At 42.7% G+C, this 26,053-nt stretch overlaps 1 protein-coding gene across 1 annotated transcript in view; it reads right to left on the minus strand.

Moving 5' to 3' along the window:
• The window catches only part of DTHD1 (death domain containing 1), a 405,256-nt gene that overhangs the window by 339,040 nt on the left and 40,163 nt on the right, over nucleotides 1–26,053 (minus strand). The window contains exon 2 of the mRNA XM_078678971.1: nucleotides 11,401–12,037. Coding sequence (XP_078535097.1) covers nucleotides 11,401–12,037 — 637 coding nt within the window. The remainder of the gene's footprint in view (nucleotides 1–11,400; nucleotides 12,038–26,053) is intronic.

Consider the following 26,053-nt stretch of genomic DNA (forward strand, 5'->3'; position numbering starts at 1 on the left):
CTGAGGTATCAATATTAATCCAGTGTAAAGTACAATAATAGAACTGTTCAGTGTGCCACTGTTGGACTTGGCCTTTTTTGCAGGGTCCGCCCTGAACTTTTTGCCTTCATCCTGGTATTTTTTTTGACCTGGTGTTCGTGATTTTAGGACTCTGGGCACTTTATCCCTGCTGTCCAGTGTTAAAGTGCATGTGCTCTCTATGGGTCACTTGGTAAGATTGGTCAACACCTGTTTGGCGTATTTAATTTACCTATGAGTCCCTTGTAAAGTTGTTTCTCATATAACCAGGGCCAGTAAATTAAATGTTACTGTTGGGCTTGCAGAACTGGTTTTGCCACCCACCAAAGTAGTCTTTCAAACCTGTCTCAGGCCTCTGCCATTACAGGGCCTCCGCGCGCAGTTTACTGCAGTTGTGACTTACACATAAAGTGGGTGCCATGTCTGTGACACCCCTTTTACTACATATCCGTCACCCCTAAGTTAGGCTTTAGCTAGACCCATGGGCAGGGTGCAATGTAGGTAAAAGGTAGGACCTGTGCCTTAACTGTGTGGCATGTCCTGGTAGTGTCAAGCAGTCATTTTGGTTTGTCACTACTGTGAGGCTGCCCTCTCATAAGAATACATTGGAGATTTCCTGATATGTGCTTCAGTGGTAATTCCTGACATGAGTGGAGAAGCGTGATCAAGTTTGGTATGCTTGGGATAGTGGTAATAAATGCTGCGTAATGATGTTCCCAGATTTATTATCACAATTTTAGAAATGCCGCTTTTAGAAGTGGGCATTTGTGGTGCTATTCTGTGTGCTATATGTCTTTGTGCCTGCCTGTTGTGTATTGCATATCTGGCTCTGGATGACAGCGGCTGGGAAGGTGCAGTGGCTCCAGAGAGGCTGGGTGAATCAGCGCTAGGCTGAATCTGCATGTGGAGCAGTGGGAGGAGTTGCATCTGAACCTGAATAGAACTGTGCCTGCCTTACACAATGCTGGCTCCGCCCCTATGGTGTATCTGGGGCCAGAGCCTACACTAACAGTAAGGGTGTTTGCGCACATGAAAAGAAGTATGAAAGTACCCCTCAGGACTGGTTTGGACTGGGCTTAGGCTTGTGCCAGGTGGAAGAATAAAGACACTGACTAGTATCAGTATTGGGGCTGTGTCCCACTGAAATGGTTATTTTGTGCATACTTGGATCTGAAGGAAGAACACTGCCAGGAGGTAATGCTGTGGGACCAAGCTGATGTCTTCTGCTGGGAGACCCTGCACGCTGGCCTGCCTTTGCCCAGCTCTGCGCTCATGGGTTTCGGGAGAAGAGTGCTGCCTGCTCCCTCGTTGTGCCTTCAGAATCCAGCGCTGGTGAGCGCCCGCTTTCCATGCATCCTTTGATCAAGTGCAGGTGGGGACTCTTTTCTCCTCTTGGGGGCCAAGGTGCTTTTGCATGAGGAAGCGCTGTGTTTTGCAGCAGGATTGTTCCCTAGGCATGACGAGAGCCTATTGTGCATCGACAACTAAAGGCGGCCACTCATCCGCCGAGCAAGCGCCGCCGGACCTGAAAGTGTTGCCCAGCAACCGATCGGAAGCCAGAGGAAGAATTAAGAAGTCAGGCGAAGGACACCTGGCTGTGGGCGGGGCTCCCCTACGAAAGGGTGAGCCCCACATGTCTTCTGGACCTGTTGTAGACGGGGCTGGTGGCAATAAAAAAGCAGAACCTCGCAGGCTCACAGGGCAGCTAGAAGTTGGACCGGAGCCTCACGGGTTCCATGCTGCAGCCTCCCACCTCTCCTACCTGTCCAAGGAGAGGCAAACTACAAACGTCAGCTGAAAGTCAGGCAGAGTCAAAAGCATGACCATGGGTGGGGCTCTCTTGATGACAGAGGAGACCGACGAGGCCGCACGGCGAGACAGCACGCAGGGGGAGAAGAAGGATCCCTGCTGGGATTAGAAGAGAAGACGTGCAGGCTTGGCTGGCATCTGCGCCTCACAGATGCGGGCGGCTGTATTTTTTATCATCTTCAGCACCACAGGCATTCTCCATTGATGGAGACAGGGTGAGTTGCACCCCCATCCACCTTGTTTTCAGTGTCGAGCGCAAAGCCAGGTGATGACCCGACTTGGTGTCACCACACATGGTCAGGGTAGCAGCTGCCCCTGATAGTAGTGAGCAGCTGCCGGAGTGACCCGTGGCCCACAGCCCTACTCTTTGGTACGGAGCCTTATTGTAGGTCTTGGTAGCTCGGTGTAAACCTCGATGGAGGCCCCCGAGCCCTGTTGGAGGAAGGAACCTTCACAAAACCACTACGCAGTGCAGGCGGATTGAGCAGAGGGGCCAGTGGGTTCTTAGAGATGTTGTGGCAAATGACCAATTAAAGTCCAGGTGCCTATTAGCAGAAGGCTGTTGCCTGGTGTGGGCTCAAAGTTTCCCTACTGTGTACAGGTGACCAGGGTTTTCCCTGGCACCCGGTTGAAGTAATGTAATGGGCCATACTGCGCAACTGATGTGAGTAGATGATGTTTTATCTCCTTGCGAGTGAAGATTACGAATAGGTGCACACTACTAGGGTGCACTGATGACTATGATGTATATATGCATGCTGTGCTCAGTACTGCTACTAATAGTTTATTCATAATGTGTTTAGGCTAAGTGCAATGTCACCAGTAGTTACAGGCTGTTTTCACTAATTATGAGTTCTGATGGTAATGACAGTGGCCCTATTGGGCCTGTAGTGTATATAATCCCTGTAAAGTCATACTAAGTGTCAGGTGGCACAGTGTAAATATGTGATTACGTTATGTGTTTTATGAGTAATACAAAGGCTATTTTTGATATAGCCTTGTGTGGAGATTCTTTTGTGGTGTGCCTAGTGTGTCACTGCTCTGTTAGTGTGTTGCGCAAACACTTTACACATTGCCTCTGGGATAAGCCTGACTGCTCTGCCTAGCTACCAAGGGGGTAAGCACGGATTAAATTCAGTGTGTAACTCCCTTGCCTTGACTAGAGTGGTGGTTTCTGCCAACCAGAAATCCCATTTCTAACAGCCGCAATGAAATGTTCTAGGAGCATGTTCACAATCGCCATTGCATTCTGGTGTTTACAGTCCCGTCTCAACTAGACGGCTGTTCTACGTACAGTACCTCAGGTTTGTAGAACTTCTGCAGCCATAATAATCTTCTCTGTTACACAATCCTCCGATGTCTGAAGCTAGGACTGAGCTACTTCTAACACATTGTTTCAAGAGAAAAGTGTCTTATGTGTAAGCATGTGTAACGTACAAGCAATTAACTGGCGCCGTTTCTACTTGTGCGTCTTGTCAACGCTCTTGACACAATGGGAGAATGGCTGCGTGACTGCAGTACACCCAGCACGCACCCTGCTGCAATGGAACATAACTGGACGAGTAATGGAAGCAATTAGCAATGGTTATTTTTAAGTGAAACCAGTACAAATGAAAAGACATATGCACTTAATCATTAGACATGGTTTTGTCACGGTGCCTTTGTAAAATTCCGCAAGAGAAAAATCATCTGAATCGAATCAGTGATTTACAGTGAGGTATTTTAATTACTAATTTAACGGTTGTGAAAGCGTCGAACGGGCAGAAATTGAAATGAAGCATCCTCATCAATCAAAATACTGGGCAAAGTACTGCCTATAAAGAGAAACTGATTTGCTAATTTTAATCTAAGCCATGCTTTATGCAAAACATACAATGGGTTGCAATTCCACGATATAACATTCTTTTAATCCCTTTTTCTGCAATTCATTTTAAGATAAATTAATGTATGCTAGTGATTGCATTGACACATCTATAGGCTATTGAATCCTGTCTGACTCAGAGAAAATTGGTAAAAGATGTAATGACTTTGCTAACCGTTTTAGATTTTGCATACTGAAAAATATTTCACAAAGCTTGACTAACACAGCAAAGATGTAGTAGGAACAGCAGAAACGAAAGTGCCATTAACCCAAAGAACTTGCTGGAGGGCAAGTGAACTGCCAAATGTGTAACTTTCCCTTGCAAAGATAAATCAGCATAGTGGGCAGTAGTGCCTGCTTCCTTCAACATACAGCAACGCACGATATTTGCAGCAGCATTTCAAGTGTTCTTCTCATCCGGAGAACCAATAATATTAAACAGGCTATCTTGCTTATCAAACAGGATTTGCCTACACATGAATATAAATTAAGATTAAAATAAAAAATCAACATTCCCTCAATTCCTTACTTAGGCTCCGCCTCTGAACTGGTGCCAAAAGAAGGGCTTGCCCAGCTGACTGCCTGTTTTTTCTGCCTTAACACAAGGTACCTACCTCTATTCTTCAGATAGGTCTGTTTTTTCTTCCATAATTTTATTCCGACTCAGATTTAGTCTCTTAAGCAAGAACTGCTGTAGCTGCTATACCTGAACTGTTTATGGAGGACCCCATGTCTGGGATAGGGCCAGTGTGTGGGTTTCTCACCTACATATTTGGATTTGGGAGTGTAAGGAAATCATTTTTATTGCATGTACACCCCCGAATTTTTGGACTGATGCTCTGGGTGTATGGACTTTTTGAACACTGGGTGGAGCCATCTAGCACCCTGTGTATGTGCTCTGACCCCCTAAAAACAAGTAGAATTGTCTAAACCTTGATTGCCACATTGAATTTACCTCTAACTCGTTATTATATGTAAAATAAATGTCAACAGTGGACTGCAGCATTTGTTGTGCCACCACTAAAATGACAAGTGAAAACATGACTCGAGACCTGCCACTGCAGCCTAGCAGTGCAGTGTTTAAACTGCAAATTCTACCATTCAAAATATATCTTTTACCAGGCCTGAATATGCTTTTAAATAATACTAATTCACCCTAAGGTAGTCCCTATGTGCCCACCGGACAGGGTGCATGGTATTTAAAAATTGGATATCTATTCTTGAGTTTTACATGTCCTGACAGTGAAAAATCTCCAAAGTCATTGGCAGGGCTGGTTCTCCCATGGAAAATCAATGGGTTGCATTATGATACCTTATAATGCATAAGGGAGAGGAGTTGGCCTAATGGCTAGGGCGGTCGTCCTCGAATCTAGGGAATTGGGTTTGAGTCTCTGCAATGACACTGAACATCCTGTGATTCTGGGCAAATCACTTAATCTCCTGGTGCCTAACAAAAAAAAAAATTAATGTGTCCTCATGTAACGCAACTGGTGCTATGTAAAGCACTCTGATACCTGATTCGGGTCAAGTTTGCGCAGTAAAAATTCTGTAACATTAAATAAAAAATTAAAATAATATCGTTTGGGAATAGCTTGACCCATTATTCAAGGACCCAAATGAATAGGAACTCAAAATCCAATCTGATGGTACAGTCAGATTTTTAAATACTATTTTGAAAATGTCACTTTTAGAAAGTTGCCATTTTCCTGCATCAAGACTCTAGCAGCAATTTCTATGATAGTTCCCAACTGTCACCTGGCAGCTTGCTATAATGTGTGAATTTCTCTCAAGAAGGGGAACAGAAGGGCCTCCTCTTGATAGGATCATCTGGGGGATGTGGCCACTATTGGAGATGGGCTTCTCTGCCAGGTCATCCCCAAACATTTTCCCTTTACCCACCACTTTTTGCTGAAGTGCATTTTTGTTGGCTCCAATACTCTCTCACTTTACCACTGCTAAACAGTGCTAAAGTGCTTGAGCTCTCTCCTTTAAACATCGTAAAATTGGCTTACACATGATTGGCATATTTAATTAACGTGTAAGTCCCTATTGAATTGGTACTGCCTGAACCTAGGGCCCATAATTAAATGCTACTAGTGGGACTGCAGCACTGGCTGTGCCACTCACTTAAATAGCCCTTTTAAACATGCCCCAGGCCTGGCAGTGCAGCCAATGCATGCAGTTTTAAACTACCATGTCAACCTGGGATAAAAGACCTTTTGCCAGGCCTAAACCCCCCTTGTTAACACATTTAAGTCACCCCTGGTGTAGGCCAAAAAACCGCCCAAAGTGCAGGGTTCAGTATATTTAAAATGTTGAACATGTACTTTTAACCTTCCTATGTCCTGATAGTGAAAAACTCGGAAATTATTTTTCACCACTGCAAGGCCTACATTGCCCTTAGGAGAGGTCCCTTGTAGATTTATAAACCACATACCGAGGGCCTGTAAATTAATGCTACTAGTGGGTCTGCAGCACTATTGTACCACCTACTTAAGTAGCCTCTTAAAACATGCCCCAGGCCTGTCATTGCAGCCTGACTGCAGTTTTACAATTTGGCAATATAACCCTCTAGCTAAGCCTTAAACTCCACTTTTATTGCACATCAGTCACCCTTAAGATAGCCTCTAGGTAACTCATGGGGTAAGGTGCATTGCAATGCCATGTCCTGGTAGTGGAAAACATCTACATATTGTTTTCACTACTTTGAGGCCTTCCTCTCCAATAGGATAACATGGGGTTGCCTTATTACTTTTAATAAGTGCTTACATTTGATTGGGAACAGGTAAGCACTTTCCTTTTTAGTGTCTGAGAAATTGTATTTAAAAATTGGATTTTAAGTTACAATTTTAAAAAATGCCCTAACTGTTTGGGCATACAGCCTGTCCTAGATTACATGACTGGGTGTAGTTGGCAGTTGGACTTTGTTTATTCCTCCCAAACAGGAACACAATAAGGGCATTCTGCGTGCCTGAATGGGCCATTACCTGGCAGGATGGAGCGCAGAGCTGGGCCAAGCCCACTTGCATTTGAATTGCCTATGCACTACCTTCACACAAAGGACTTGTCACCCCTGCATTGCTCATGTAGACAGCATGCAGGCAGCCAGAAGCGTAATCAGGGGAAGCAGGAAACTTCAAGAACTTAACAGGGAATTCTCTAGAAACTTTGCCTGCTTCAAAGAAGACACCAGATTCAAAAATAGGACCCACAGACCCATTCTTCAGTTCTCCTTCTAGACCTGTGTAAGGACTTCTAGAGGACTGCCTTCTGCTGTGGCCTGGTATATGCTCCACAAGACTGCTTTGCTGCACCTGGAAGGACAGCCTTGCTGTCTGGAGCCTGCCTTTAACCCTCAGAGGCCTGCCCTGCTGCTTGAGCCTTGCTTCATTACTTGAACCCAGTACTACCAGCGTGAATCCAAGTGCTAGTTAGCTGGTCTCCTAATTAGAGCCTAAGGACAGAGAATGTTCCTAGCATCATGAACCTGCACCTGGACCCAGCCTGAATGAGCCCTAACCCCTCAGGTGGTGCATCTCCAGTCCTGGGCCCTTGGTAGTGGTGTTGGTAATGATTCCTAGAGAGCCAAGTTCCCAACTTTGGGACTAGAAAGGTTTTTGTATTAAACCTGCACTGAGAACTGAGGGAAGACAGGGACCATCCTGCTCATCTATACTCCCATGGTGCATCGTCGGTCGGACTGGCTTTGCGGCAGCTACCACTAAATATTTCTCCACACAGCATATCCTGCTCAGCGGTCCTTCACCAAAGGAGTTTCTGGTCTCCTGGAACTCTTGTCAGCTACAGCCTCTGTTAGACCTAGCACCTTGGCGTAGGTCTCCCTTCCACTTTTTTTACTGTGCCTCATGTGTTTTGCTGGTGTTACTTGCTCAGATCATGGTGCTACTGCCAATCAGTGCCACAGTGCAAGTGCTCCCTGTATAACATGTATATATTGATTGGATCCCATGATTGGCTTATTTGGTTTACTGTCAGACCCCAGTAAAGTGCACTAGGAGTGCCCAGGGCTTGTAAATCCAAATCCTGCTAGTGGGCTTGCAGCACTGGTTGTGCCACCCACAGAAGCAGCCTTGTAAAATGTGTCTAAGGTCTGCCATTGCAGAACCTGCGTGCAGTCTGGTACTGTCATGCTGACTGGGCAAAGTGCACCCACTTGCCAGTCCCTAAACCTTTCCTTTTCTTCATATAAGTCACCCTATGGTAGGCCCAAGGGCAGGGCGCATTGTAAGTATAAGGTTGGACAAGCCCTGATGTGTGTGGCATGTCCTAATAGTGAATTACTAGTGAAGCCACACAAACTCCACCAGCCAATGATACACATTGCAACCACTTGCGACAATTTGATTCGATTGTCCGGATGACCTAAAGGGGAAGGAAAGAGTTCCATGTTCCTGTCTATCCAGATTAGGTACCCAGACACCCAGCAGCACCTTGATGAGTGCAGGATTACTATACCTTCTATAGGCAAAAGATTGTGACACCTGAAGCTGGCAAACTTCCAATTTGGAGAACTATTTCCCCTCCATCAGAAGTGCGAGCTGCAACCAGCTGTGGGTGCACCAAGGCACAATGAGAACGCTCAGATCCAGTTACTGTATTCTCAACAACAGAGTACCTTGTGGCGTGGGTCTGGGGAGAGGAGGCTGGTGACCTCGGACTCAGGCAGCGATGTCAAGCAACATCAGCCTCCTGATCTGTAGGTTGAAGACAGCCTAGGATACCAGCTCGGGTGCCACCGACTCAGCAAACTACTCCCAACACCCCTCGGACACCACACACTACAGAGTGCGAGCTAGCCCAGGTTTCCAGTTGTAAGCCTGTGTCCCTCAGATTCAGCAGACTTCCCCTGCTCTCCTCAAATTCCTTATACTACGGCACATTCAGGTGGGCCGCTAATCGTTACAAGCACTATCCTCTGCACAGTGTGATTACTGCCTACGTCTGGTTGGTCCTTGTCCCAACCTATGATCACTTCCACCCAATTCCACCACATCCTGCATGGCCCTTATGTTCTTGTGGAAACTGGGAGATCCTTTCTTTCCCTGGGCTCTCGTGGACAGGAGGCCAACCAACCGGCCCTATGAGAGTGCTTAGCGACCTGGGTTACGACAGTTGACAATTAGCTGTAGGCCAGAAACATCCAGGTAAAATCCACCAAGTGATGGTCCCCTTCCTAGAGCACGAGAATTCCAAGGCTACCACGAAGCTGCAGATAATCCAGTTGCAGTCCCTCCTTCCCCAATAGTTCTTCTTGTTGATGTTGAGGGTCGTACCAGCGTAGTATGGTTCAATCCCCAAAGCGTCTTTAACTCCTGAGAGCAGAGCCCCAGTAGTTATAACCACAATGGCCTTTGAAGATGAGATCAGTTAAAAAGGCCATCCTACCCCTGGAAGCTTGATCAATATTTTTAGGGGGGGCCAAGCCCCTGCCCCTTGGAATACAGGTGCTAATTCCACCCCCTCCTATCCGCCCAAGAAAGGCTCTTCAGAGTCAGAGGTCTGCAGTTTCCCTTCAGCCCCTAGTTTATGTCTGTCTTTTCAGGAATGCACAGATGTAGCTGTCCCGTCAGCACCCAGATGGGGATTGGAGACAGGCTGACAGGCACGTAGAGCCACAAGCACAGAAATGCCCACTTTCCCAAAGTGGTATTTCCACAGTAGTAATGTTGAATCCACTCGCACCACCGAAGAGGATTCACCATTACTAACTCATCGATATCAAACACTATACTGCCACTCTTCTGCGCATAGGAAATACAGCTCAATAGCCTTTCCACCAATCCTGCATGTCAATCGAATGCAAGAAGCAGGCCCTATCATACCAAACACACCATCGGGTACCAATCACTACCAGTGAATGCAGCGCACATGGTCATATACCCTACCTCTTTCAGACACCTCACCCTGCCCCAGGGAGTACTCCGATACAGCGAAAGACATGCAGAACCTTGGCAAGTAGAGTTTTAAATTCCAAGTCTAGTAACAATACCATGCCCACACAGGCCTGCTAGGGCAAATCTATGGCACGTTTGAAGAGCTACCTTAGTGGGTGGCACAACCAGTGCTGCAGGCCCACAGAGGAGCTTTTGAGTTACATGCCCTAGGTATATGTCTTACCCCTAGTCAAGGGACTTAATGCAAACTCAAATCAGCCAATCATGCATACGCCAATCACCAGTATGTATATGATAAGCACAGTGCATTGGAGCTGAATAGCAGTGTCAAAAACGCTCAAAGTCCTATGCCAGCAAAGCAAGGTCCAAACAGGAGGTCAGAAGCCACAAAGGTCAGGGGAGACCATGCCAAAAGATGCCCTGTCTAACACGAAGGGCCAGATATACAAACACATTTTTCCATAGACACAGAATCTGTAAAACACTTTGATACATCTGGCCCTAAGCCATTTGTACAGCTTTGGGTGGCATTAAATAGCCTTAATTGTCCCTTGAACGAGTGTGAAGTTAGTAGTTGTATTAGTACTGTCTTTGGCAGTGCTGGAATGGGCAATGTGTGTCGCAAGCTGCAGTAACTTCCGTCGGGCCCTTTTATTTTCACAAATTAAGCACTTCTGGAAGCTGCAGTGTGTCTGCCAAAAGACAGCTATCTGACAGCAATGGAGAAAGACGTGTCATTGTTGGTGAAATGTGCCGTACGTAACCTTACTCTGCTGCTACCTGCATGCTTTTAAAGCATCTGGGGGCCACCGCTACTATGGGCTGACAAATCATCGCTCTACAATGCCACCCTGTAATTCCATTTCCACCCCATCCAATGGATGGTATTCAAATATCATGCAGTCGATCATCAATTGAATATTGCCCAGTTCAGCACTAGAACCCATTGCTCCACTTGCTTCAGGCTGTGGTAAAAGATAAACTACTCCTCAGTATCCGCCACATCATCCCCTGTTCGCATCACTCCAGCCCACGCACTAGTTTTCCTAACCCAGGATGTGCATTAAGCTCCCAAGGAGCCTTGCCATGACGGAATAATTTATGATTATGATGTTTGCCTCAGGTGACTTCTTGTTGCTACCTGCCTACCTTTTGTCTATGGAGTCGAATGGGAAAGTAAGGAGACGAGGGCTGTGAGGGATGTTGGGGAGGGACATGCTCAACATGCATTCTTGCAGATTGCAAAAGCAATGGTAGACTAGAATTGTGATCACGCCCAAGACTTTGAGGGGGTTAAACATTCTCGCCGCCCTATTTCCTGTAGATCGCCCTTCTCTGCCCTAAACTGCGTCCGGTATTTTTGCACACTTTCAAAAGGAGTCAAATAATTCGAAATGTCTTCAGAAATGAGATACATCATGTAGTCAAATAGCAGAAAACTGCAACAAAAAAAAAAAAACAATGAGTATATAAATTTCGACACTCTAAACATCCGCAACCTTCCAGTCTTAGCCTAGATTTCCGGTAAAAATGACCTTTCCAAAATTCCAAGTAAACATTTACATGGTTGTAAAGGGGCCCCTGAACATGTCACTGTTCCCTGTAATGGGAACAAAAAGGGTATAGTATCATTGCATAACACGATTCGTACAATTTTGCATCATTTGCCCCAAATAACAATGCGAAAATTACATTTACACCATGAAGCTGCTGATCAGTGTTATTTTCACTGATCCGAAAGTGCATGTGCCATTTGTGTATTGTTTAATGAGTGTAGAATTAAGATGTTCTACTTACTCTTTTTTGACGATGGGATTACCTGGTGCTTTAAGCCTGACACCATCAGACTGACTGTCCAGAGTTATATTGCGAACAACTCGAGATGCAGATGTTCTGTCAGTTTCACCATGATCATAAATACCATTGGTTTCATGGACTGCCAAAGTCTTGTCCCCATTACCTTCACTGTGATGGTTCGGTCTGATGTCGCCTTCCTGTTGTGCGGGCTGACTTTCTTTGCTCTGCTCATTTTTTGTGTGTTCAACTTCAAGGGATATTTTACTCACTTGCTCTTCTTCCTGGATGTGGTGTGAGCCATTCAAATACCCGCTGTCATTTTGATCCGTTGCTGGCTTTCTGTCTGTTGATTCGTTTTCTTTAGAAGGAATTTTAGCAGCATTCTCATCATTTGGCCCGCTTCTGGGAGAATTTCCCTGTAGCTGTTTTTCATGAAGCGAAAAAGTTAGAGTGTATCCTTCCTCATTTTCGACATGATTGACAATCGTGTGATCTTGCGCTGAAAGTTCTGCTTCTGCTAGAGTTAAAGCATCGTCAAATGTGCAGCTGATTTCATGCAGGCGATTCTCTGTTACTCCCAGTTGTGCGGCAGCATCTCCAAGTTCCTTAACAATTTTGGCAAGGTTATCCAGAGGTACTGTTTGTATGGCAAAAAGACAACGTAAGCAATGAATATTTTCCAACACATGTAGCTAAATCATTGATGAACAGAAAGTAAACCTGATGCACCAAAAATAACAAATATATTTGTATTATGTGTGTTCTGCTCGGTGTTAATGACTCAACAATTTTTTTTTATTGATGGCTCTAAATCTGTTTATTTGAAAATAGAGTAAGAGTCTCACTTCAACGTTGGCCGAATATACGGGGCAAAAAAGCAATTTTCTCACATTTGAAAACTAGCACAAATTTAGCGCGGAACCTAACTTATTTACCTTCTGGTTTTGTGCTTGCTATTACAGCCAATTATTGGCTGCTGGTAAAATTAATCAACTAACGTGTAAACAATTGTAATAACTTTTGCAAAATTCAAGCAAATATTGATTTATTATGTGGTTAATTTTTAAAGCAATAAAGAGGTGCAAAAAATCTACAGGATAACACATAAATAAGCATTTACTAAACATATTATTGTGCATTGATATCTTGCAATGGTTTACACGATACTGCAGGTCATTTCCATTAAGACTGATCAGCATTGTATACCGTACATTGTCGCGCTGTGCTCTACAGAAGGACAGATTAATATAATATATGCAATACTTTACCACCTGCTGTACATTATAAGGATATTGCAATTCACAGAAGTCGTCTGAGACAACATAGAGTAATGAGGCAGAGGACAGAGTTCCTTTATGAGGTCTCGGAACTCCCAGGCTGCTTGCAATATCATTTTTTTATCAAACAAAGGGTACTCTAAACCCAATAATACCTTGTCCCACCATAACCTTTCACCCAAAAACGTTTGCTATGTCATATCAGTAAGTATTCTTATAAATATGTAGAGGGGCTTGCAAAAAAACATGTTGCCATCAATAGGTCCTTTCTGCTAATGAAGTTCAGTAAAATAGCTTTGAAGAGAGTAACAACGGGCTCTGGTTTTCATTGTTTAAACAGCAGAAGTAATTTGCTCTGTGACCTGCCTTTCACGCTGTCTGCTGGCTCTGACAGAGTCATGTTTGTGTCAACTAAACTTAAGTGTAGTAGATTTGCTACAATTGAACACGTATGTCGTTTTCTAACTACAAGTGTCTAGTTTTGTCATAACTAGACTGTAATAATAAGAAAGTTTAAGACAGATTTATGCAGGGACTGGTGGCACCCATTTGTAATATTTGAATACGTGGAATAGGACCAAATCAAATTCTCACACGTTCCACGGGTCATGTTTTCTAATTTGCATGGGCATGCTATAGGCAAATGAGAGAATCGTTTCCCAATGGTCTTTATGCTGCTGATAAAAGCACGTTCAACAGCAAACACTCTCCCAGGGAACACCCGATGGGCCCAATTCACAACGATTTTACTATGAGTTTTTCTGACTTACTTTTGTACTACTCCTGGCTTTCTCCTGAGCAACAGGAGTAAGCTTAATTTACTTTCAGAGTAAGTCACAGGAAAGTATTTTCGAATCCATCCCTAAATGTGTGCCACTCAAATGTGGAAGCCATTCAGTGCAATAGCTGTGCTGGTCTTTGTGTGTGGCCAATAAATGTTGTATACGGCCTTGGCTCACCACACTCTTCCCTTACAAGCAGATTTAGGTGTTGTAACTCCAATCAAAGACCACAGGGCCAGTAAGAGCTACTAGGCTCAACAGTGGTAGTTGAGGAATTTTACTCCTGATGCCCTGGGGTCCAGCCTACTGTGGGATCCGAGAAGCTGGGTCAAGTACCCTTTTGGCACTTGACTCTCAGTGGTTCTGCGGGTTCAGCATACTAAGGTTTCTCAAGCAGAATGTAGGTGAAGGGTGAACACAGGTTCACAGCTCAAAATACATCGAGCAACACAATAAATGATTGCCAATTCTTATACTTACTTTTATGTAAAAGGTGTTATTCCACAAATAATACACAGTCTTCATTAAACCTTGGCGGAGTTCATGGAGTTCCTCTATGCGGAACTCAGCGAAGTGCAAAAAAACCTCTGCCTTGCTATACGGAGCGCTGCAAGCGGTGGAGTCCATTAGATAAAATGCTGTTTGCAGAGATTTGTCCACACTTTGCAATAATCACAAACTGCACCATGCAGAGCACAAGCAGGTGCTGCTTGAGTACATTTTTTACTTGAGCAGCAGCTTTCTTAACGCAAACGGATGGTTTCTCAATGCGAGCGGTCGAGAGCATACGCCACCACTCGCAATGAGAAATCTGACCACCCATGTTGAGCAATCTTGCCAGGAGTTTGATTTTACACACTTGATGTTGACGATCGCGAATGAGGAAAAATCTCATCGGGAGGTGGATTTTCCCCGCTCGCACTCACCAACTTGACGTTGATGAGCACGAGTGAGAAAAATAAATTCGTTTTTCAGAACTCTGCGAACTCCACGTAACGCAGAGTGCTGAAAACTTCAAAAACTCCAATGCGGAGCAGAGTTCACCACCCAGGGTTAGTCTTCATATAGCATTCATGCTAAAATTAGCTGATGCAGCTCTCGAGTTCCACTTCCCAGTGTATGGACCGTGTTGATGGAAATGGCCATCACTTACCTGGTATTCCACTAGATATTTTGTCTTTGCTGCCCTATTTTTACAGAACCCATTTTTGTTAGCAATAGGACTCTGTGCAATTTACTCCATTCAATCAATGTTAAAGTGCTTGTGTTCTTTCTTTTTAACATGGCAAAATTTGAATATACCCAATTGGCCCCTTACATTAGCATATAAGTCCCTAGTATATGGTTGTATATGTACCTATGGCCTTTAAATGAATTACTACTATCAGGCTACTACCATTTTGCCAACCACTAAAGTAGCCCTGTAGAACATTTCTCAGGACTGCCATCGTAATCGGTAGCATCTTATCATCCTGTGGAAAATAAAACTTTTGCTGTTGTGAACCCCAATATAGGCTTAGGTAGTTGCACGACCCTTTACCTACATCTGTCCTACCATTGTTTTAGATAACAGCTCTAGCGCTGACCTTTTACCTAGGTAGGTGCTACATAAATGCTTTGTGGTTTTCTCCAAGAGCTAGGCTCATTTATTATGCATGAGGATTCTTAGTATCACAGCAGGATTACCATCTTCTGCATACTAACACTGTATAAGGTCACCACTATCGTCATCCTTGCCCGACATGCCCATAGTACACTTCTAGATAGAACCCCTGAGGGTACCTTTCGGGTATATAAGCACTACATCTTTGCTAGGCAAACCAGGGGAGAAAAGACTTCCATGTTGACACACTGACACGCTGACGCAAGACGCTGAGGTCCCTGCACGCAGACACTACAGCATGCAGTGGTCAGACATTCCTTGCAGGGTGTCCATCTCGAGACCAAGACAGGGTCCTTCACTCTTCCACATCAGGTAATGGGGTTGGCTCTATCCTAAGGGGATTCTTGGCTATACACCTACATACATGCCAGGTACACTACTGTTCATCTACATAGGGTTTGCATCGTAGGAGTTCGCATTATTATTGTCATGTATCTATATGCCTGCATATATTCATTGTTTTATCACTATGGTAGAATTCTACCATTTGTTTACTCTTCTGGTGCCTTTAACTGTATATATTTGTTTCTGTCTCATGGTTGTTGCAGCACACATATTTTATGCTAGAATGACTCTGTTTCAATAAATGTTTATTGAAAACGTCCCACTATTTATTCTGTGTATATCTCTGAGACAAAGTGAGCACGAGTGACTAGGCAAAAAGTATTGTATTGTTTCCACGATCCCTGAGGGGTCAGACTTGTCATGTTAAGCAGTAGCCAGAAACTATTCGCTTCTTGGTAAGAAGGGAGCATGGTGGCATTGTGAGCTAGCTGGTCTACAAATTAAGATATCCTTTGGGAGTGTCTGGAATCAGTCTGGACACCAATCCCTTAGTTTATGTTGTCTAAAATGCGCAGATCCTATATAGATTTGTAGGAACTATATGACATTGCGTGGCCTACATCTTACTTTGTAATACTTGTAAGTCACCCCTAGGCAAGGCCCATAGGGCAGGAGGCATGGTGTAAAAAGTAGGATATGTACATTTAATATTTTACATTTCCTGGAAGTGAAAAAACTTGAAAGTGATTTTTCACTGTGGCAAGGCTGGCTCCCCCATAGAAAATCACTAGGTTATGTTATAATACCTCATAATGCATAACCGAAGTTTGGGATTTTAAAGAAAAATTATACAAAGTCTCATTAGAATAGGAATTTAAAATACAACCTATCGGTCTAGTCTGATTTTGAATTATTATTTTCAAAATTCCACTTTTTAGAAAGTTGGCATTTCTTGCCTAAGCCAAATGTGATTTTCTCCTCATGTCCAGGGTTACCTGACTGATAATGGCTCTCCTGTGGTATGACAGTGGACAAAAGGCCTGGGTGTGGAGTGGTGAGTACCTTCCTTAAAGAATGGCTTGGGGAAGAGATACGTCCCTGCACTGATTGCACTACAAACGGTAGTCTGGTGGCTGTACCCAATCATTCCTCAATTCAGAAGAAGTCTACCCTGTCACCTGCAGATGCAGCTCACACCTAGGCCTGCCTGGGATTTGCATCACCAGCCAGGGTGGAGCTAAAACCCGGAGAAAGGGAAGCTATGACCACAGACAGTTCAGAGTTAGGAAAAGGGGTGCTCCCCACCAACAGGCTAGCACTGGGTATACATTTGGCATTCCCAAACCCTGATATCAGAACACAGTTGAATGTGTGAAGACTCAGAACAAGGACTGCCATGCTGTCTGAAGTCTGAATGAAGGCTGGGCCTGCTTACCTTGAGCCCAGGACCCCAGAAGTGACTCCAAGGGTCAGTTGGCTGACCTCCTGTTCCAGCACAGGTTCACAGCAATCCTTTCCTGCTTATTAGCTGACCAGATCCAACTGGACCTCACCTTGGCCACACTGCTGGCATATGTGGGAGTGAGCCCTGACCCCAAGTGCTGTCCTCAAGTTCCTGAACCCAGCGTGCATTTCTCTCTGCTTGACATACGGTTTTATAACATTTGCGAGTGCAACGCAGCTTCCCAACAAGGAATTCACCAGATCTGACGCCGAACAACATAGAGCCCTGAAGAGCAGCACAGCTTTCTACTGAAAGCCCGACCAGATCTAACACTACATGACACCCAAGTGCTGCAGAGCCTCACAGAGCAGCATGTAACAATGTTGACTTTAAATTTATGATTACTGTACATAGTTTGACTTTGTGCTTGTTTTTTCTTTGGAGTGACTCCATGGAGCTTCTCCATGGTGATAGAATGTGAAAGTGAGCTGAGGTCAGTTGCACCTGACTGCAGAGCCTTGATGGATGGGATCTTCATTTCTTCTTATTAAATCCAACTTTTCTACAATCAAATTCTTTCTTATGACTTTCTTGAAAGAGGATTTTACACAGCACTTTTTGAGGCCAACGATGATATTCAAAACAACCTGGACCAAGGAAAAACAGCAGCTCTCATCCTGCTTGACCTCTTTGTGGCCTTCTACACTGTCTCCGACAACATCCTCATCAATGAGATTGGCATAGAGGGATCCACTCTCAAATGCATTTGTCCCTTCCTTACGAGAAGAACCCAAAGGGTCAAGCTGTCACCCTTCTCATCAAAGGCCAAGAAACTGATGTACAGTGTCCAATGGAGATTGTCTATCAGCTCCACTCTTTTCAACATATATAAGATATCACTGACCAACATCATTTGAAAACATGACAGCACCATCATTTCCTATGCTGATGACACCCAGTGTATCCTCTCCCTGATGGACAAGACAAACACCAGCAGAATCAACTTCACTAACTGAATAACCATGGTGACAGACTGGGTGCGAACCAACCGCCTGAAGCTCAAGTCCCACAAGACAGAAGTACAGGACTTAGGCAACAAGACCTCCCCATAGAATTCCGCTTGGTGGCCATTAGAGCTAAGACCAACACCCACAGTCCACTCTAGAAATCTAGGGATCATCCTTGATGACCAGCTCAACATGGTTGCTCAAGTCAACGCAGTGTACACCACCTGATTCCACATCCTACACATGCTGCTAAAGATCTTCAAATGGTTGCCTCATAACATCACACGGACCATCACGCAAGCACACATCACCAGCCAACTCGACTACGGCAATACGCTCTACACTGGAATCTCCAAACAACTCCTACACAGATGCCAGCCCATTCAGAACTTAGCTGCAAGACTGATACTTGACCTCCTATATCACACACACATCACACCACTCCTCAGGAAGCTTTGCTGGCTCCCCATTTAAAAACACAGGCAAGTCACACTTCGCATGCACAATAAGAAATCCCTATACAACACATAACAAGAATAGCTGAACAGCCACATACACTTTTACCAACCCACCAGATATCTACACTCTGCCTCACTCTCACTCGCACACACTCCCTGCATCCACAAAGGCAACACAGTAGGTCACTAATTCTCCTACATGGCACCCAAGGCATAGAACGACTCCCCTCCATACGACATAGCCTCGTCCTCCCTTCTTGAGTTCCACATGAAGCTGAATACATGGCTCTTCATATAAGTAACATGGGAACATATTCCTACACGTCAGCCCAAGCTCCTGTATACCCTCTCCGGTGATTAGTATGCTCTACAAATCAGCATAACTTAACAATTCGACTTTGTAAAATAAACTCCTTGCCAGACCTAAAATCCCTTTTTATTAGATATATGTCACTGCTACGGTAGACCCTAAACAGCCCGTGGGGCAAGGTGTATTGTATTTAAAATGGTGGGGTATAATTTTAAGTTTTACATGTCCTGGTAGTAAAACACTCACAAATACATTTTTTACTATTGTGAGGCCTACCTCTTCCATGGGATAAGAACATTCGATTCCCTATATTACATTTAATAAGTGATACATTTTGCTTAGGAACAGGTAGAAATGTCATGTTTTAGGTCAAAAGAATTGTAAGTTAAAATCTCCTTTAATGGTAAAGTCGGATTTTGAGTCACAGTTCTGAAAATGCCACTTTTAGAAATATTTGCCTTTCCTTGTGTTAACCATCTTGTGCCTGAAGCCTGTTTTCTGGGTCACATTGTCGTGTAGTTCCTACTAGTCTGTAGGAACTGCACTGTTGGACAAAATAGTCTTTGGGTGAAGTGCCTAAACTGATTCCGGGCACCCCAGCAGGATAGTTTGGCCTAGAGACCAGCTAGCTCACAGCGCCACCATAAGTCTCCCTAACCCTACTAGGGAGCGAAGGGTTTCTGGCAACCACCGAACATGACAACCCTGACTCCTCAGGGATAGTGGTAACACATCAGAACCTCTTATTCAGACACTCGTGCTCTTTTGTTCTCAAAAAGATATACTGAGAATACACAGCGGGGCGTTTTCAATATTTTCAATATATTTATTGAACTAATGTTATTATTATATAGAATACACATGCTTGGACAATCACTAGACAGAAGCAGATGAAAGTGATTACAAGCATTAAAAGAGTGAATAGTAGATATAGCCCTACCCTGGTGCTAAAACAGTGCATATATAAAGGCATATAAAAAAGGTATTCATCAGGTGTACTACTACTACTATGCAGACCCTACTTTGCATGTCCCTAGTGTGTGAAAGGTGTAATGCCAAGAATCCCCCAAGGGACAACCCAACCTAATTACTTGGTGGGAGAAAATGTAGGAGCCCGTTTTGATCACGTGCTGTACAGCCCCTCAAGGAGATGTCAGATACTGCATGGTATAGTCTCAGTATGCAGGGAACCTCAGTGTCAGCTGAAGTGCCTCCTCTGCTAATCTTTTGGGATGCTCATTATTTATAATAGAAAGAATCCTTGTGATGTATGTATAGATTTGCAATGTGATGTATATGTCTGTAGTCCTATCACCCGTGGATGAAGCAAGAATAACATTTGTACATTGTGCGTAAAAAGGCCTTTAACATGGTGTTCAAGGGATCGTGATAATGTGATGCGAAGCTAGATGTGTAAACAGAAGTAGTTTCAGAGAAATAAATCCCACTTTGTCAGACATGCGAATATGTGCAAAATTTTCACAGCTGAAATGCTACTGTGCAAAATTTGGACAGTGTAAGAAAATGTGTAGCTTTGGGCACATAACACCCACTCCTCATACTAAGGGTTGATATATAAAAGCTATCTAAAAAGCTAAAAAGGCAATAAAAATTCACACTAAAGTGTCTAAAACCCCTTTTAAAATTATCTAAAATCAAGCTTTCCTTCAAAATATTCAGAACAAAGTTAATATACTGTTTGAAATCCCAAGTACTCAGAAAGCCATGGTGCCTAGAACAGCAGAAAAAAATATTGTTTTGATGCACTTTAGTTTTTAAAAATAGGCCACATACTTCCCACTACACGGAAAAGACAACTGTTTATGTGTTCGGAGTGGTAGCCACAACATTGCTGTTGCTGGCAACCGCAGATGATGTTCCCAGGGGCGCACCTCGAACCAGATTAATGGAGCAAAGGTTATTCCATCCAGTTCCCACAACAGCTGCTAAGGGAGGAACTGCATCCTGTAAGCATATCGTAGAGCCGGTATTCCATTCACTAGAAACCAAAGCACCCCAGGTGTGGTACTGAAAATTCTGAACCCGTGTTATTAAAGTCGTCGAATCATGACAATTTTGGTAACATCAGACCGAAAATGACGAAAGCAAGGTGTGCATGTATTTTCGTCACGTTTGAGTGGCGAGATCACCATTAAATCAGGGATTCCGTCCTGAACCCTCGGGTTCCATTTTGTGGTTGCCCTCACATAGACCGATGACTAAGGCCAAGCGAGTCTTAAGGACACGTACACCTTCAGCTGACTTCTGTGTGACCTGGGCAAGCTGACTCCACTGCCCGAAGCCAAACCTGTTCGACCAGTTCCTTTCCCAGTAGCTGATCAAGATTAAGCATCAAGGCACAGGAGATCATAAACCTTTATTGCACACAACTATGTCTTATCTTACTCACACCTGTCTCTGCTCCTTTCTTTATGGCCTGTTTACGATGGGGATGTGCCCGTTTTTATTATGGGTTTGTGCAGCTTGTGTAAGAAGGAATGTTGGGTTTTGCATGCTTGCAAAACCTAGGACTGCCCTTTTCTTTTGTACTGAGTCATGTAACGCTAAAAACATATAAAAGGCCTCTGTCCTCTGAATTCCTGAGACTACCTCATTCAGTTGCTACGGCTTCTGTGTGACGTGGCCTCACTATGTTAAGTATAATAAAGATGTATTTTTCATATTACAGCTTCTGTGCCAAGTTCTTTGTTATATTAGTAAGTATTCCCTGAGAACGAAAATCTCAGTACTTCAAATGGCGCAGCCAACGCGGGGCTCATCAGGAGAAGTGGCTTTCTGTGGGAGTGATCGTGTCAGGAGACTGAAATCTACTGAGGAGGACAGAACAGGATTCTACTAAGAAGGTACTCTGTGCACGGGGATTCTGGAGATTCTTTGATTCTGCAGCCCAGTATATTTCTGATCTTCCTGATTTTGATCCTCCACATGATGTCACTCCTGACTGAGAACCTTTTTGGCGTGAGTATTCTTAAAAAGACCATTAGGTCATGTAGAACTTGACAGTTAGAATCTGGATAACCTTCTGATTAGTAAAAGTAAGAGTTAAGTATAAGTGGGTCGCTCCCAGTCCTTTGTTCTTTGGTTCCTTAGTCTGGTTCTTAGTTTGATTTGTCCTTAGTTTTTATTTGAATATTGCAATTTTCAAAAACCGAGGGTCTTGTATATTTACGAGTGTATCGATAAGAGATAGCCCCTTGAAGTTTGAAGCTAGATTAGTGAGCTATAAGATGCCTGATCTTAGCAAATTTGGAGCTTTGTATTGGCCAACTTTGTATACGTTTGGATTAGCCGGCTTCCCCTAAAGGGAATATCTAAATAGGTTTAGATTTTAAAACATATTTCTTCCTTGGTGATTTTGTATCCCCAGGGAATTAAAATATGACATAATACAAAACAAGGATCCTTTGTTCTGCGCAGTTTTATGAACAAAGATATGCAGATCGATTTTTGGTGTTCTGCCAGTCAAAGCTAGTGAATTAAGTGTATTGTGGCTTCGTGCACATACAGCAGTCTGTTGGGCTGTGTTTTTTGCAGTCTTTTGGGACCCTATTGAGACGTGTTTCTTGTAAATATGACTTACAGCTAAGTATTTACAAATGGGTTTGGTTTGGGTACAGTCTGTAGGCTGTCCTTTGTTTTCGTCCTGAGTGTTGATTTGTGGGTTCAATGTGTGTTTTAATGTCTATGTGGTTTTTCTCATTAGTGTAACTTCAGTATCTGGATTGCGATGGCAATTTATGAAACAATAGCTACAGCGCTGTATTGTGTGTCCTGAGTGTCTGAATACTTTTTCTGTATGTCTGCAATGAGCTCAATGTGTGTTTGTGGGTTTCTTGATGTGTTCAGTCTGTTAAGTAAAAGGTCAGATTAATTAATATTAAGTAGAAATTAAATAACACTCCAGCAATTTACTATGTCACATGCTAAAATGGCTATATGTTGCTATTCAATTTACAGACTAAGCAAAGACGCATATGTGCAAACTGTTAAATGCTTAAAATAGATAAAGTTAAAATCCACATTCGCTAGGAAGATGAAGGGCCTCAGAAATAATTGTGTGTTTTGTAGCAAAACGAATTTATAGCATTTTTTTACTTACATGCATTGTAGTACATGTAAAAGGCAAGCACTTCAGCTAAAGTGAATTTTTGCTAGATTTAAATGCATCTTATTGCACGCGCATTTTTAAAACTTGAAATGTCTGTTTTCAGTAAGACTGAAAGCGTGCTCAGGTTTCAGCAATGTGCAGGGCCTTTCCTGCCATTAAGGCAGCAGATGTTGTTTTTCGAAGGCCATGAATGGCATCGGAATGTTTATTTAGCACAGTTGGACTTTTTCATTTCAGAATAGTGTTTTAGAGGGTTACAAAAATAAGGTTCATCACTTTGTATCACTGGAAGACACTCAAATTGCGGTTTTCCTTTCTTTAAGCATTTTTTTCAAAGTATATTTCTGGTTCTGTTGCTAAATACTGATTGTCCTTTAAAAAATGGCGCGAAAAATGTCATGCTTTAAGTTAGGCTTTTGTGCTTAGGCGCATAAATGAATGCATCTAAAAATGATAGGCAAGGGATGCAGCTTACCTTTATATGTGGAATTATCATAAAAACAGATAATTGGTGTCATTGAACGAAAAATTATTAATTATGGAAAAATTATTTGAGAAAAAAATAAGTGCTTTTTAAAATCGTTTTTTGATGTTTATAAAGCTTAATACTCATACTATGACCTCCTAGTATTAAAATTTGATTTAAGTTATGTTTTACTGTATAATTAGGTAATTTGCATGTTGGTTTTCACTTGGCGCAGGCGTAAAAACTCATTTTTTGAAGGAATTAGATGTGATATGCTTAATGTCCAATCTTTGCAATCTGTAAAGCACATTCTGAGGATGATTAATAAGTAATATAATTGTAGGATTTTTATTTTTAAGTGCCCCAAAGATAAAAGTCGAAATTGAGTTAAATGGATTTTTAACACAGCATTCTTGTCATTTACCATAGCTTGAAAGTGTCTCTGGCTTCAGTAAATGCATACATTTGTGTATAATACAAGCTTGTGAGCTGTTATTAAGGTTGTTTTTCATAGTTCAGTGAGCCAATGTGCCCGGTGCAGAGGTTTGTGTCTAATATCAGGGTTGAAGGTTCTAACTTTAGCGGGGCCCATTTAGGCGTTCATCCATGTTAGGTTGCTAAAATGAGTACCATTGTATAGGGTGGTAGCAAACATTTGTTCTAAAAACTGGTATGTGTGAATCATTCACAGTAAATGTAGTAGGCCTTCTGTCTTTGTCAGCCTCGGAATGAGCAGAAATTGTGGGCTAGGAGAACAGGCTGCTCAAGTTGCGCTAAGATGCTATCTTTAGTTTTCCTGTAAACAATGCAGGAGGCTGTCATGTTGACATTTGTGACCTTTTAAATTCGAGCCTTGTCTCTGTGAAATGCAGAATGACCTTGCTAAACAGGCCTCTGAAAGGTGGGATTTCTGGTTCCCCATAAGAACATCAATAAAATGAAAGAACTTAATTCCAAAGGGAAATATAAAAAAAGGTTTCTTTAAAAGTCCCAACATCATGACATTTGTATTTCTGCTCTAAAAAAATAATGTCCGCTAGTCGCTTTTATTTTACGGAAAACGAAGTGTTGCATAACGTCTTAGACAAAAAAAATAAGATGGAGCCTTTAACTAAAATTGTGAAGCCTACATGAATAAGTAAAAACGATTTGCCAATTAAGATTATTTTTATCGTGGAGACTGTGGCACAAGGCTAACATGCAGTGTCAGGGAAAGGATTTTACTTTTGAAAAGTTAAAAGGGCTTCATGTTGCAAAGTGACTGACATGATGGTAACAGTTATGTAATGGAAATTTATTTTTGTGTTTGTTAATGTGTATCACGTTTTGTCTTCTGCTTAAAAGTTACAATTGATGTCTGTTTATTATGAGGAATGTCTCTCTTTTGTGCGCTGTGGATTTTTTTTCTTTTCGCTTCTGCTCACAGATCATTCATGGATTGCTCTGGGGGATTTTAAGCCTAACAAGACACGTGAGTTTGGTTGGTTGAAATGAGATTTTTTTTGCGCAACTCCTTTGGAAAGAAATGTCCATGCATTTTTCATGTTTGTGTATTTGGTTCTATCATAAATTATTCTTGCTGGTTCTGTGTGTCTCTCAGTTATATTTGACAGCAGATACCCACTAATTGGTGGTCTACTGTCAAAAAGGAGGGTAAGGATTTTAAACCTGACACGGTATTATGCGTCACCGCTCATTTATATATGCTATTGTTTTACAGCGAGTATATCTGACGGCTTGACGGCCATTTTGTGCATTTTTGCATGTTTTTGTTTTATGTTGCTGCTTAAGAAATTATTACAAGTTCACCTGTGTTGTTGTGAGGGGACATGTATGACGATACGTGTCGCTGTACAACAGCTGGGTAGAATTTTCGCTGATACTAAAATTCACAGATATAATTTTCTTTTCATATTGTGAACCAGACAGACAACACTTCACCAGTGTATGTCAAATTTGGCTATAAGTATTGAAGAAAAATAAACAGCAAATTGTGTCATTTGTAGCAACGATACTGCCCTTTCTTGTAAGGAACAGGCAGCCCTAAAAATTATATATCCTGATTGGACGTAAGGATAAATTATAGATTTGTGACTCTTGTACATGGTGACCTAATTTTTATATTTCATTAGTCAGTTTTATTCTGCTTCCTAAAGTAGTATATGGCTTTGGACCGTAAAAGAAACCAGGTTTCATTTTTCCCTGAAGAAGGAACTAGAACATTAGCTGAGATTACCGTATATGGTGTAGCGGCCAGCGGTAGAGTTAAATTTGTAAACTATTGTGATTTTTTTGTGTATCACCCATACTCTTGGTATTGTGTCACATGCCTGACTATCACCCAAGCACATCATGCCTAGTTATTGGGGGATTTTAGCTGTGTCCTAGTTCCATTTCTCTTTTCCGTATTCCTTTCACCAGTCAGCTTTTATTATTATTAGTGTATTGTTCAGGTTCACACTTTCAGATTGCAGTAATGTACCATGGACCCCATCTTATGTATAATTTCCTTTTGCATAACCAGACTGTTTTCCCCGATCATCTGCATTATGTGATTTTTTTTAGATATTCTAGATGAGGAATTTATGAACACCTATATGTAATCATTGAGATAAAATGTGTTTGCTCCATTAGATGATGCCACTATGTGTGAGGACATCCATTCGGATAGAATTCCCATGTCGCTATCTACCCTTAGATGATGGAGGATATACTCTCACACGGAAACCCAATTGAAACACCTAGAGACACTGTTTTGCCTACTGCCTTTATATTTGTATTGCTTTTTGAGAATGACAGTGTATTCTAGACCACAAATGTCCCGTGGCGTAT

Source organism: Lissotriton helveticus, chromosome 2_2 (genome assembly GCF_964261635.1).
Source record: "Lissotriton helveticus chromosome 2_2, aLisHel1.1, whole genome shotgun sequence".
NCBI classification, from domain to species: Eukaryota; Metazoa; Chordata; class Amphibia; order Caudata; family Salamandridae; genus Lissotriton; species Lissotriton helveticus.